The sequence below is a fragment of the Oncorhynchus mykiss genome, chromosome 16, assembly GCF_013265735.2.
Source record: "Oncorhynchus mykiss isolate Arlee chromosome 16, USDA_OmykA_1.1, whole genome shotgun sequence".
In the NCBI taxonomy this organism is placed as follows: domain Eukaryota; kingdom Metazoa; phylum Chordata; class Actinopteri; order Salmoniformes; family Salmonidae; genus Oncorhynchus; species Oncorhynchus mykiss.
The window spans coordinates 66,302,426-66,317,348 of record NC_048580.1 but is presented as its reverse complement, the minus strand read 5'-3'; the positions used below and the strand labels follow the sequence as shown (position 1 = coordinate 66,317,348).

General features: G+C 43.4%; 1 protein-coding gene across 1 annotated transcript; it reads left to right on the top strand.

Moving 5' to 3' along the window:
* The first annotated feature begins 9,281 nt into the window (after window positions 1-9,281).
* Window positions 9,282-13,760, top strand: b4galt3 (UDP-Gal:betaGlcNAc beta 1,4- galactosyltransferase, polypeptide 3). The gene is made up of 8 exons (XM_021566970.2): window positions 9,282-9,861; window positions 10,469-10,566; window positions 10,788-11,342; window positions 11,473-11,708; window positions 11,792-11,982; window positions 12,070-12,192; window positions 12,694-12,798; window positions 12,891-13,760. The coding sequence occupies exons 3-8, from the start codon at window positions 11,066-11,068 to the stop codon at window positions 13,294-13,296; spliced, it is 1,338 nt and encodes a 445-aa protein (XP_021422645.1). The 5' UTR covers window positions 9,282-9,861; window positions 10,469-10,566; window positions 10,788-11,065; the 3' UTR covers window positions 13,297-13,760.
* The last annotated feature ends 1,163 nt before the right edge of the window (window positions 13,761-14,923 follow it).

Sequence of the window (14,923 nt, the reverse complement as noted above, 5' to 3'; positions counted from 1 at the left end):
AGATATCGTTTAGGACCTTGAGCATGGCTGAGGTGCACCCTGAAACCAGATTGCATAGCGGAGAAGGTATGGTAGGATTCGAAATGGTCGGTAATCTGTTTGTTGACTTGGCTTTCGAAGACCTTAGAAAGGCAGGGTAGGATAGATATAGGTCTGTAGCAGTTTGGGTCAAGAGTGCCCCCCCCCCTTTGGAGAGGGGGATGACCGCAGCTGCTTTCCAATCCTTGGGAATCTCAGACGACACGAAAGAGAGGTTGAACAGGCTAGTAATAGGGGTTGCAACAATTTCGGCAGATAATTTTTGAAAGAAAGGGTCCAGATTGTCTAGCCCGGCTGATTTGTAGGGGTCCAGATTTTGCAGCTCTTTCAGAAAATCAGCTGACTGGATTTGGGGGGTGCAGTGCTGTTGACCGGGTAGGGGTAGCCAGGTGGAAAGCATGGCCAGGCGTAGAAAAATGCTTATTGAAATTCTCAATTATAGTGGATTTATTGGTGGTGACAGTGTTTCCTATCCTCAGTGCAGTGGGCAGCTGTTCTTATTCTCCATGGACTTTACAGTGTCCCAGAACTTTTTTGAGTTTGTGTTGCAGGAATGAAATTTCTCCTTGAAAAAGCTAGCCTGGGCTTTTCTAACTGCCTGTGTATATTGGTTCCTAGCTTCCCTGAAAAGTTGCATATCACGGGAGTTGTTCGATGCTAATGCAGAACACCATTGGATGTTTTTGTGTTGGTTAAAAGGGCAGTCAGGTCTGGAGAGAACCAAGGGCTATATCTGTTCCTGGTTCTAAATTTCTTAAATGGGAAATGCTTATTTAAGATGATGAGGAAATCATTTTTTTTAAATAACCAGGCATCCTCTACAGACGGGATGAGGTCAATATCCTTCCAGGATACCCGGGCCAGGTCGATTAGAAAGGCCTGCTCGCTGAAGTACAGTGCCTTGCGAAAGTATTCGGCACCCTTGAACTTTGCGACCTTTTGCCACATTTCAGGCTTCAAACATAAAGATATAAAACTGTATTTTTTTGTGAAGAATCAACAACAAGTGGGACACAATCATGAAGTGGAACAACATTTATTGGACATTTCAAACTTTTTTAACAAATCAAAAACTGAAAAATTGGGCGTGCAAAATTATTCAGCCCCTTTACTTTCAGTGCAGCAAACTCTCTCCAGAAGTTCAATGAGGATCTCTGAATGATCCAATGTTGACCTAAATGACTAATGATGATAAATACAATCCACCTGTGTGTAATCAAGTCTCCGTATAAATGCACCTGCACTGTGATAGTCTCAGAGGTCCGTCAAAAGCGCAGAGAGCATCATGAAGAACAAGGAACACACCAGGCAGGTCCGAGATACTGTTGTGAAGAAGTTTAAAGCCGGATTTGGATACAAAAAGATTTCCCAAGCTTTAAACATCCCAAGGAGCACTGTGCAAGCGATAATATTGAAATGGAAGGAGTATCAGACCACTGCAAATCTACCAAGACCTGGCCGTCCCTCTAAACTTTCAGCTCATACAAGGAGAAGACTGATCAGAGATGCAGCCAAGAGGCCCATGATCACTCTGGATGAACTGCAGAGATCTACAGCTGAGGTGGGAGACTCTGTCCATAGGACAACAATCAGTCGTATATTGCACAAATCTGGCCTTTATGGAAGAGTGGCAAGAAGAAAGCCATTTCTTAAAGATATCCATAAAAAGTGTCGTTTAAAGTTTGCCACAAGCCACCTGGGAGACACACCAAACATGTGGAAGAAGGTGCTCTGGTCAGATGAAACCAAAATTGAACTTTTTGGCAACAATGCAAAACGTTATGTTTGGCGTAAAAGCAACACAGCTCATCACCCTGAACACACCATCCCCACTGTCAAACATGGTGGTGGCAGCATCATGGTTTGGGCCTGCTTTTCTTCAGCAGGGACAGGGAAGATGGTTAAAATTGATGGGAAGATGGATGGAGTCAAATACAGGACCATTCTGGAAGAAAATCTGATGGAGTCTGCAAAAGACCTGAGACTGGGACGGAGATTTGTCTTCCAACAAGACAATGATCCAAAACATAAAGCAAAATCTACAATGGAATGGTTCAAAAATAAACATATCCAAGTGTTAGAATGGCCAAGTCAAAGTCCAGACCTGAATCCAATCGAGAATCTGTGGAAAGAACTGAAAACTGCTGTTCACAAATGCTCTCCATCCAACCTCACTAAGCTCGAGCTGTTTTGCAAGGAGGAATGGGAAAAAAATTCAGTCTCTCGATGTGCAAAACTGATAGAGACATACCCCAAGTGACTTACAGCTGTAATCGCAGCAAAAGGTGGCGCTACAAAGTATTAACTTAAGGGGGCTGAATAATTTTGCACGCCCAATTTTTCAGTTTTTGATTTGTTAATTTGTTAATTTGTTTGAAATATCCAATAAATGTCGTTCCACTTCATGATTGTGTCCCACTTGTTGTTGATTCTTCACAAAAAAATACAGTTTTATATCTTTATGTTTGAAGCCTGAAATGTGGCAAAAGGTCGCAAAGTTCAAGGGGGCCGAATACTTTCGCAAGGCACTGTATTTCAGGGAGCGTTTGACAGTGATGAGTGGAGGTTGTTTGACCGCTGACCCATTACGGATGCAGGCAATGAGGCAGTGATTGCTGAGATTTTGGTTGAAAACAGCAGAGGTGTATTTAGAGGGCAAGTTGTTTAGGATGATATCTATGAGGGTGCCCGTGTTTACGGCTTTGGGGTGGTACCTGGTAGGTTCATTGATCATTTGTGTGAGATTGAGGGCATAAAGCTTAGATTGTAGGATGGCTGGGGTGTTAAGCATGTTCCAGTTTAGGTTTAAATGATTCACTAAGCAAGAAACCATAGTTCACATTATGGCACGGATACACCAGTGGAGGTCAGTGCCATATAAGATTAGAGAGGACGATTTTTTTTATGAGCCTAACGTTACCATTTTTGCAACTAAAACAAGAGTTTATTTTGGACAAATTCATCCCCGTTTCATTCCGTTTGCTTCCGTTTTAAGAAAGGTTTTACAACAGAATCGGCGGAATGAATACACCCCATGAACACATTCATTCTTGCCTCTATGCGCTCTCCTCTCACCTTTTCCCTTCAGTTGTGGACTTCAGTGCACAACACAACAGCTGTCCAAGCCAAAAAACCTCTCTCAGGCAAACTTTAATAACATAACCGCTAACCGCTAGACAGGGTTGGGGAGTAACAGATTACATGTAAGGGATTACAAAAAACAGTAACTGTAATCTGTTACCATCAAAAATATTGTAATCAGATTACACATACTTTTGAAAAACTAGATGATTACTTCGAGGATTACTTTAAAATTCAGAAAGGATGTTTGTGGAAAAAAAGCATTGACACCTCTGTTTTCCCAATGACATTCAAATCAGCATTGAAAAAAGGTGCAAGTTTAAATTTGTTCCTCCTGAGTGAGTCTGACCAAGAGTCAGAGACCATTATGATGTCAGAGACCACTATGATGTCAGAGACCACTATGATGTCAGAGACCACTTTGATGTCAGAGACCACTATGATGACACACAAAATGTGTTTGATGGATTGCAGGAAAAGAGCAGGAATAGGCTTTTGTAGGCCTTAAACATTCTAGTACAGTTAAATAGTTAACACACACACATATGGACACAGCGGTCTAAGGTACTGCATCTCAGTGTAAGAGGCGTCACTATAGTCCCTGGTTCGAATCCAGGCTGTATCATATCCGTCCGTGATTGGGAGTCCCATAGGGCGACACACAAATGGCCCAGCGTCATCCGGGTTTGGCCGGGTTAGGCCGTCACAGTAAATAAGAATGTGTTCTTAACTGACTTGCCTAGTTAAATAAAGGTTACACACACATACACACACATCACACTGACCAAAAAGTTATTTTGTTGGCATTTACGTATGTCCCCATTCCCAGTAAAACATAATCTAAACCTATTTCTTTCACTTGCTGTGCTGTTTCGTTGTTCATTTGTTCAGTCGTTTCATTCTCAACTAGGATTTCTATGGAACGCCGTTTGGTCTTTGTTATGGGAACGCTGTTTGGGTCTTTGTTATGGGAACGCCGTTTGGTCTTTGTTATGGGAATGCCATTTGGGTCTTTGTTATGGGAACGCCGTTTGGGTCTTTGTTATGGGAACGCCGTTTGGGTCTTTGTTATGGGAACGCCGTTTGGGTCTTTGTTATGGGAACGCCGTTTGGGTCTTTGTTATGGGAACGCCGTTTGGGTCTTTGCGTGTTAAAAAATATACGATTTAACACTTTGACATGTCAATTAAGCTTGTTGACCAATCAGGACCTGAATATGACTCCACGTCACATAATTTAACGCGTTCATACATTTTTTAAGTAGTTATTACACATTGATTACACTATAATTCATATTTCATATGTCACAACGATTCATCGATACGTATGCTATGATGTTGGTAAAGTTGTCTCAAAAACTTTACCAACTTTACAAAAAGCTAGTTAGCTCATGGATTCAAACAATGTTCTTCCCCAAAAACATAGCAAAACGACATAATCTGTTTCAATGGTTATAGTTACCTAGCTAACTATATAGCCAGGTGTCATCTTCTAAAATAACCCTCATAAGACAGTTCTTATTTGATTAATGGTGGTCGGACCATCTATGTGAAGCTAGCCACAATAAGGATTAGCCACAACAGTGGACTTTGCGTTAAGCCTTCAAAATAAAAGTATGGCATAATTCTACTCTTTGTATTCATTTGCATCACTGTCAATAACATACTGTAATGACTGTACTAGATCATAAAGGAACAATTGTCCAGACAGAGGATTGAGTTAACAGATTGATGGTTTATTACCCCAACTTTACACAGGCTACCGTTTGGCCGTAGCCCACGCCAAATAAATGAAAGATACCCTACAAACCAACCGTGACCTTCTCTTGTGAAGCCCAGACGTAAGAGAAAGAACAATGGCTAAACCTGGTTTTAACTTCCAATGCTACATCCCCCAGCCAACCACCAGGGATGCCCAGCATCAGAACATTCCAGGCATTCCAGTGATTCGCAGATAGCAGGTTGTTTGGAATGTCGGACCCCGCGAACACTGGGTACTGGTAAGTACAACACAACCAACTAATAGCCTAACACATAACACACAGATGTCTGTGCGGGTCGCTACAATACTTTTATTTTTAAGGCAAACTGCAAATTCCACTGTTGTGCATAATGCTTATAGTGGCGAGCGTCACAACATATAACCCGGTCCGCAGCAATTTTGTTGCTAGATTTAGAAACTTTAACAGACTACCCTGTCAACTTTTTTCAGCAAACAGCACATAGCAACACATTTAGCTACTTTAAAAAATGTATTTGGAACTTTTAGCAACTTTTGAAAAGTGGCTCAAACGCTAAAATGCATGCAATTTCCCTCTAAATGACACAAAAACGATGTTCTCTGTCACACACACAGTCACAACACACGTGCCTGGCTGCAAAAGTGCTTTGTGAGTGACGTCAGCAGCAGGCGTTCAGCTCGTGCACAGGCAGCAGCAATTTCAGCAAATTGCAAATCATTGTTGGCTGACTCCAGCAGCAGTAGTACAGGTTCGACGCACCAAACCCAATGAACATAGTTGCTCAAGAATGTTTGATCTTGAACAGAACTTACAACATCAATCAACATGTCTCAATCAAAATTGTACAGCCAGAAGTACAGAAGAGTGGGAGTCTGTACCTGAACAAATGTCAAATCATATTTTATGCCGAGCTGGCCAGTCAATTTGAGTAACGTTATTGTGTATTCAACGTAATGACGCAGTTTGACGTTATCACGCAATGACATCACAATGTAATTTAGCAACAAATCAACCTGCCTCTAGCAACTTACCCTGAAAATTAGTTGGCAACACTGCCGGTCCGGTCGAGCGTCACTAGCCAGATGTAGCTAGCTGGCTGCTTGTAACGTTAGCTTTGGGCAACAGGGTTAAGTAGCTGGCTACCTATTTATTTACTGTATAGGGCAACATCTGACAATAGAGCACTTGGTAGTGTGTACCGGTGCTCGACCAGTCGGCGAAAGCAAACCACCCACGACAGAGAACGGTTGATAGTCAAGGCAATGAATTCCATTATCTTGGCTTTAATGGATTTCGCCTTTGAGTTGTCTCGCTGAAATGTTCTTACTCTGTCAAAACGACTGCTTGATCCACACACCAGACATTGTGGGCTAAGTTAGGAATGCTGTGTTGCACGTGTAGCACAACATTTTACCTGGCGTCATTACGTCATGTACCATGTACGTTATATAGGTATGCACGTCAGCTTTGACATCTGTGTTAAACTAGACATCTGCCGATTCCGATATGTTCACCGATATATTGTGCATCCCTAATATACATTTGAAGTCGGAAGTTTACATACACTTAGGTTGGAGTCATAAAAACTTGTTTTTCAACCACTCCACAAATTTCTTGTTAACAAATTATAGTCGGTTAGGACATCTACTTTGTGCATGACACAAGTCATTTTTCCAACAATTGTTTACAGACAGATTATTTCGCTTATATATACAGTGGGGCAAAAAAAGTATTTAGTCAGCCACCAATTGTGCAAGTTCTCCCACTTAAAAAGATGAGAGAGGCCTGTAATTTTCCTCATAGGTACACTTCAACTATGACAGACAAAATGAGAAAAAAAAATCCAGAAAATAACATTGTAGGATTTTTAATTAATTTATTTGCAAATTATGGCCAAAATTCACCCAAGTTATTGTGGGAAGCTTGTGGAAGGCTACCCGAAACATTTGACCCAAGTGAAACAATGTAAAGGCAATGCTAACAAATACTAATTGAGTGTATGTAAACTTCTGACCCACTGGAAATGTGATGAAAGAAATAAAAACTGAAATAAATCATTATTTCTACTATTATTCTGACATTTCACATTCTTAAAATAAAGTGGTGATCCTAATTGACCAAAGACAGGGAATTTTTACTTGGATTAAATGTCAGGAATTGTGAAAAACAGAGTTTAAATGTATTTGGCTAAGGTCTATGTAAACTTCCGACTTCAACTGTATGTATACAGTGCCTTGCGAAAGTATTCGGCCCCCTTGAACTTTGCGACCTTTTGCCACATTTCAGGCTTCAAACATAAAGATATAAAACTATTTTTTTGTGAAGAATCAACAACAAGTGGGACACAATCATGAAGTGGAACGACATTTATAGGAAATTTCAAACTTTTTTAACAAATCAAAAACTGAAAAATTGGGCGTGCAAAATTATTCAGCCCCCTTAAGTTAATACTTTGTAGCGCCACCTTTTGCTGCGATTACAGCTGTAAGTCGCTTGGGGTATGTCTCTATCAGTTTTGCACATCGAGAAACTGAAATTTTTTCCCATTCCTCCTTGCAAAACAGCTCGAGCTCAGTGAGGTTGGATGGAGAGCATTTGTGAACAGCAGTTTTCAGTTCTTTCCACAGATTCTCGATTGGATTCAGGTCTGGACTTTGACTTGGCCATTCTAACACCTGTTTATTTTTGAACCATTCAATTGTAGATTTTGCTTTATGTTTTGGATCGTTGTCTTGTTGGAAGACAAATCTCCGTCCCAGTCTCAGGTCTTTTGCAGACTCCATCAGGTTTTCTTCCAGAATGGTCCTGTATTTGGCTCCATCCATCTTCCCATTAATTTTAACCATCTTCCCTGTCCCTGCTGAAGAAAAGCAGGCCCAAACCATGATGCTGCCACCACCATGTTTGACAGTGGGGATGGTGTGTTCAGCTGTGTTGCTTTTACGCCAAACATAACGTTTTGCATTGTTGCCAAAAAGTTCAAATTTGGTTTCATCTGACCAGAGCACCTTCTTCCACATGTTTGGTGTGTCTCCCAGGTGGCTTGTGGCAAACTTTAAACAACACTTTTTATGGATATCTTTAAGAAATGGCTTTCTTCTTGCCACTCTTCCATAAAGGCCAGATTTGTGCAATATACGACTGATTGTTGTCCTATGGACAGAGTCTCCCACCTCAGCTGTAGATCTCTGCAGTTCATCCAGAGTGATCTTGGGCCTCTTGGCTGCATCTCTGATCAGTCTTCTCCTTGTATGAGCTGAAAGTTTAGAGGGACGGCCAGGTCTTGGTAGATTTGCAGTGGTCTGATACTCCTTCCATTTCAATATTATCGCTTGCACAGTGCTCCTTGGGATGTTTAAAGCTTGGGAAATCTTTTTGTATCCAAATCCGGCTTTAAACTTCTTCACAATAGTATCCCGGACCTGCCTGGTGTGTTCCTTGTTCTTCATGATGCTCTCTGCGCTTTTAACGGACCTCTGAGACTATCACAGTGCAGGTGCATTTATACGGAGACTTGATTACACACAGGTGGATTGTATTTATCATCATTAGTCATTTAGGTCAACATTGGATCATTCAGAGATCCTCACTGAACTTCTGGAGAGAGTTTGCTGCACTGAAAGTAAAGGGGCTGAATAATTTTGCACGCCCAATTTTTCAGTTTTTTATTTGTTAAAAAAGTTTGAAATATCCTATAAATGTCGTTCCACTTCATGATTGTGTCCCACTTGTTGTTGATTCTTCACAAAAAATACAGTTTTATATCTTTATGTTTGAAGCCTGAAATGTGGCAAAAGGTCGCAAAGTTCAAGGGGGCCGAATATTTTCGCAAGGCACTGTAGCTAGTTAGTTAGCTAATTTGTCCTATTTAGCTAGCTTGCTGTCGCTAGCTAATTTGTCCTGTGATATAAACATTGAGTTGTTATTTTACCTGAAATGCACAAGGTCCTCTACTCCGCCAATTAATCCACACATAAAACAGTCAACCGAATCGTTTCTAGTCATCTCTCTTCCTTCCAGGCTTTTTCTTCTCTTGACTTTATATTGTGATTGGCAACTTTCATAAATTAGGTGCATTACCGCCACTGACCTCGTTCGTCTTTCAGTCACTCACGTGGGTATAACCAATGAGGAGATGGCACATGGGTACCTGCTTCTATAAACCAATGAGGAGATGGGAGAGGCAGGACTTGAAGCGCAAGCTGCGTCAGAAATAGAACTGATTCTATTTTAGCTCTTGGCAATGCAGACGCTCGTTGGCACAATAATTGAATAACATAGATTTCTAAATTTATTTTGCAACACGCGACACGAGCGGTGTAGTCAGCCTATGACAGTTTTTTATTTTATTAAAGGACTGAAAATAGCTGTGCTCTGGCTACACCATAGTGATACCCTAGAGGGTGCTGTTGAGGCTTCTGAAGACCATTGCAAAACAGTGTTTCAGTTATTTCGTGATGTGAAAATATTTAATATATTATCAAAAAAATCAAACTTTATCATGTTTGACTATTTTAATTAAGTCCTTCCCTTCCTCCACTGCTATATAATCACTTGTGTGTTTCACAATACAATCTCAACAAGTGTGTGTGTTTTGTGCGTGCGTGTGTGAGAGATAACACGGAGAGGGTTTCTGCACTCGAACATGTTCAATTTGCCCGGCAAAATACGTCATGTTCGCTTTGCCCCTCAACATGCCTGCCTGTCGTAGCGGCAGCGCTGTAGCCTACTGAGAACGGGGATGATAGATGAACCGCAGTTTATATGTTGATATCTGTTGGATGCTGCTGCAGCGACGGCCTTCCGTGTTTAGTCCATGCGGAAGAGTGCTTTCTAAACGGCTAATAGAGGATTTCGACCTGGATAAAATAGATTAGGAAGCGGACTCACCCAGAAACAGCTCCATCCACCCATACCATCGAATGTGTTGATCACAGGGCGGCCCAGTTGTCCTAAATCGAAGCCGGGGGCTAGATTTGGAACGTCGCAGGAACATGGAGGTGAGACGATGGGTGTGACAAGGGAGTTCTGCCCTAGAAATTAATGTTGCAGACATACCGATCTAACGCGAGAATGGCCTAGAATTAAGAAGGAATGCAATGATCTAGAGATATAGAATGATGTTTAGCTAGGCGAACAGATTATCACGAAAAATATTAGGCCTAGACTTCAATAATAATTATTATTATTATTAATACAACAATTATTATTAGTCATGTTGACAGCTTGTTATTATTATTCTGGAGATAAAATGGACATGGATTTGATACGGACATTATGTTTCACCTAATATGGACGCATCAATTTACACATTTCAATCTGTTTTGAAAGTCATTGTTTATGGTATCATTGGATCTTATATTTGTCTCATATAGAAAATCTAACTGAAATAGGCAGAGGACCAGAACGTCATAGCCTACAAACTAGTTGCGACTTGTTGTAGCCTACTGTTGCTAGGAATGCAACTGAACCGTTGGAGTCATACTGTAGCCTAATTTAAGAAGAACACTTGAGTCTACAGGCTTCCTATTCAGATATGAAATCAGTCAGTCAGTCAGTACTGCAGTCATGGTAGGCTACTACCTGGTGCTTTCTCTTCTTCATAAGGAACTATGAGGGGAGGAGGAGAAGGAGAGAGGGAGAACAGACTCTCTGCTGGAGGCCAGGTTCTGATATCATCCAGTTGGGACCACAGCAGAACACAGGTACACTCACACACACCACTCGTTGATGGTTTCTCAGGGAGAGATGGGATATTTAAAAAACACATTTCTAATTCACACATTAGTACACATGGGAAATGGGACAAATGTAAGCACCCACAAAATTATTATGATCATTACACACACACACACACTGTAGTAGCTATGTCATTGTTTTTGCGTAACTGTATACAATGTTGAGTGTTGTTCCCTGTCTTTTACAGTGACTCATCAGATGTTGAAGCGATGGCCGTGTGGACTGAGCTATAGCGCTGCAACATTCATACACATAGATGCCCCCCTCCTAACCCCCCGAGACCCCTACAGCCTCCCCACCCTCCCTCTGTCTCTCCTCCATCTCTCCTTCCTCTGTCATCCCTCTACCCCCTCTGATCCCAGCCTCTTTCAGATCTAATTGTCTCTCACTGTCTTCTTCTCTCCTTTTCTCTGCATCTCTCTTTTTCTCTCCATCACCCCCCCTCTCTCTCTCCCTCCCTCCATCATGGCGTGTTGTGGTCGCTCTCTTGACTCCCCCTGTACCCTGGCCCTATTGGTGGGCTTCCAGTTTGCCTTTGTGGTCTACTTCTCCCTGGGGGGCTTCAGGGGGCTGGTGTCCGTACTGGTCCACTCTGAGCAGCCTGAGTTTGACTACTCCCGCCCCCACGACGTGTACACCAACCTCAGCCACCTGGGGGTGCCACCAGCCCCCCACATAGGCACGGGGCCACCAGGGACAGGGGCTCAGCTGAAGGACTGCAAGATGCCCTCACCACTACTGGGTAAATATACATGTGTGAGGGGGAGAACCACTCCACCATGCTGTAAGGCATTATGTACTGTATGAATAATCAAGGTTTCCTACATAATACGATACATCTCCCCTCCTCTACCTCTCTATGTCTTCGCTAGTCGGTCCTGTGTCTGTGCGTCTGTCCTCGCCTCTCTCTCTGGAGGAGATCAGGGAGAGGAACCCGTTGGTGTTACCGGGAGGCCGGTACAGCCCCCCAGACTGCCAGCCGCGCCACCACACGGCCATCGTGGTGCCGTACCGTAACCGCCAGACTCACCTCCGAGCCCTACTCTACCACCTCCACCCCTTCCTACAGAGACAACAGATTCACTACAGTATCTACATAGTCCAACAGGTCTCTCTCTCTCTCGCGCGCTCTCTCTTTCTCTCTCGCTTACTTTCTTTCTCTCTCTCTGATCGCTGTATTTTCCTTTGCAGTGGGGTAACTCTACATTTAACCGGGCTAAGCTGTTGAATGTTGGGGTCCGTGAGGCGCTGAGAGACGAGGACTGGGGGTGTATCTTCCTACACGATGTAGATCTGCTGCCTGAAAATGACCATAACACCTACACCTGTCACAATCAGTTCCCCACACACCTCTCTGTTGCCATGGACAAGTTCAGATACAGGTATGTGTGTGTTTATGAAGAGTATCAGTGTCTGTATGTCAAGTGTCATCTGAGGTTCTGGCATCTTCTGGTATTTGTCCCACCCAGGTTGCCGTACCCCCAGTATTTTGGAGGGGTATCTGCGGTCACACCTGAGCAGTACATGAAGATGAACGGATTCCCCAACAGCTATTGGGGCTGGGGTGGGGAGGACGATGACATCGCTGCCAGGTGAGTAAGACGAGGGGCTGGGAGGGACAACCACATGTGACTATACCAGTGAATTCCTTGAAAGATGTCTCGCCTGTATCTCTCTCTCTCTTCATTAGCTATTTGTCTTCACGTGTTTAATTTCTACCTCTGTCATAATATCCTGTTCATCTCCATTCTCACTGCCATTGCTGTGCTGTGTCTCTCCCCACAGTTCATGTTTGGAGCTCAGTAAGTATCCATGTCAGCTTGTTGGGCAGTTTGCTTGGTAGATTTCCTCCACATTAGTTGGTTTGTTTAGTTCAGGTGGATGTGTGAAAACCCATACTCTGTCCCATAGAGGGCCAATGGACCAGTATGATAGTTGATTACACACCTCATTAGTAGGCCCCAGAGTTTTTCCTACTGTGGTCAATTGGTCAGGAAAAACTTGAGACGGTACCTGATCTAGTCCTGTGCTGTCTTTCAGTTATTTCACTCAAATCAACATATGAATTCTTCCTGTGTTGCGGTCTGTCTCAGAGTGCGTCTGTCTGGGATGAAGATAGTGCGCCCTCCAGTGGCCATCGGACATTACAAGATGATCAAGCATAAAGGAGACAGGGGCAATGAGCAGAATCCACGCAGGTACACGCACGCACGCACGCACACGCACACACACACACACACACACACACACCTTATTGACTCATCTCTCTCCTCCCCCTGTCCCTCCACAGGTTTGACCTTCTGAAACGGACCAGGCTCAACTGGCATTCTGATGGTCTGAACTCTCTGACCTACGAACTGTTATCCAAAGAGCTGCAGCCTCTCTACACCAACCTGACGGTCGACATCGGGGACGACCCTCGTCTGCCCCAGAGAAAGGCCACGCCTCCTATGCCCAAACGTGAGGTGAAGGGGGATGAATTACCTCCCCTTGTACCATGGAGCAAACATGGATCAAAGAGGAGGGGAGACACACCCCTTGCAGCCAAACATGACATAAAGGGGGAGGGGCAAGCCGTTAAAGTGGGTGTGGTTACAGCTGTGACTACGGCTAAACCTAAAGCTGACAAGGTAGACCACGCCCAGTCAAAGACAGTGCATCAGACTGTAGATGAGAGGGCGAGTGTGGTAAAGTAGGAAGAAGGGCTGGAGATATGGGGTGCATCTCATTGGTCTAAAGCTGCCCCCTCTCCTCTTCTCTCCTGCATCTGAAAACACAGGATGGGTGTTAGCAATGTGGAGGATGTTACTGTCCTGTCCAGTTCTACCACATCAATGCAGATGAAGGAAAGGACATGATGAGAGGAAGCCAGAGATGCACTGAGATGTACACTAAAATGACACACCTTATGTTCCTGGATTATCATAGGGTCCCCTATGAGGGGACCAGTAAAGCTAGCTATGTCCGTGAAACTGTAGATATTGTGAAGCATAGGGCTTAGGCTACAGCCAACTCAAAACCCTTCTGAATGTGACTCACCTGCGACAGTCAAGGTATTCAAACAACCTCTCCACCCTTCCTCTCTCAGAAGACTACACCACCGTTATTACCAGTTGGTTTCATTGGTTCTCAAACCTCTCTTTGGGGATCCCCAGACGTTTCACCGTTTTGTTGTAGCCCTGAGTTAGCTCACCTGATTCCAGTAGTCAACGGCTTGATGAGCTACTGAACCAGGTGTGCTAGCTCTGGAATAGTTCAAATATATGGGGGTCCCTGAGGAGAGGTTTGAAAACCACTTGAACCAGACAACTGGTATGTGAAGGGTGTTGTAGTCTTCTGAGAGAGGAAGGGTGGAGAGGTTTGAAAACCACTTGAACCAGACAACTGGTATGTAAAGGGTGTTGTAGTCTTCTGAGAGAGGAAGGGTGGAGAAGTTTGAAAACCACTTGAACCAGACAACTGGTATGTAAAGGGTGTTGTAGTCTTCTGAGAGAGGAAGGGTGGAGAGGTTTGAAAACCACTTGAACCAGACAACTGGTATGTAAAGGGTGTTGTAGTCTTCTGAGAGAGGAAGGGTGGAGAGGTTTGAAAACCACTTGAACCAGACAACTGGTATGTAAAGGGTGTTGTAGTCTTCTGAGAGAGGAAGGGTGGAGAGGTTTGAGAAACGCTGGTCTGATGGACAGGTGTGGTGAACATTCATTCTGAAGAGAGAGATTGTGACATCAGCATTTAATCAAACCCGATTGAAACTCCGGAGTTCCTTTTTTCAGCCAATGGGATGCCAGATCTTGCGAGCAACCAATCTGCTGCCAACCCACTGCTGCTCTCAGCCAATCATCTCCTAGTTGACTTCTGGCTTCAGCCTATCCGCTCCCAGAAACTGCTGCTGTTGGTCCGCCCTATTGTGTGGGTCAGTGTTTCTGTGCCTTCTCTCTTCTATTGATCTTTTATGGAGTGGGACAAAGTTGTCCCTAGATGCTGATCTGGGGTCAGTTTTCTGTTGTCCCTGTTATGGTTAAGTATATATATTGGGTCAGGGTAAACTGATGCTAAGTCTGTATCTACAGGCAACTTCTTCTCCGAGCACCATTTTATATCCGTTTGCCCGATCAGTGCTTTCACACTCCAGACGTATCAGATGACTGTAGGATTTATATTTATATAGAGATGTTTGTTTACTTTGAGTCGGGTGCCTCTTGATTGTGTATTTGGGTTTAGAGACGATCTACTCTAAGGGTAAAAACGGAAACTGTGTTACTAATCGCTTCACATAGAGAAAGAAATCTCTACGTAAGTATTCTATGCCTCAAATACCATAGA

Coding starts and splice junctions, on each gene's coding strand:
- b4galt3 (XM_021566970.2), top strand. CDS start 11,066: ATGGCGTGTTGTGGTCGCTCTCTTGACTCCCCCTGTACCCTGGCCCTA. Junction 11,983..12,069: donor ATGGACAAGTTCAGATACAG/GTATGTGTGTGT, acceptor TGTCCCACCCAG/GTTGCCGTACCCCCAGTATT. Junction 12,799..12,890: donor AATGAGCAGAATCCACGCAG/GTACACGCACGC, acceptor GTCCCTCCACAG/GTTTGACCTTCTGAAACGGA.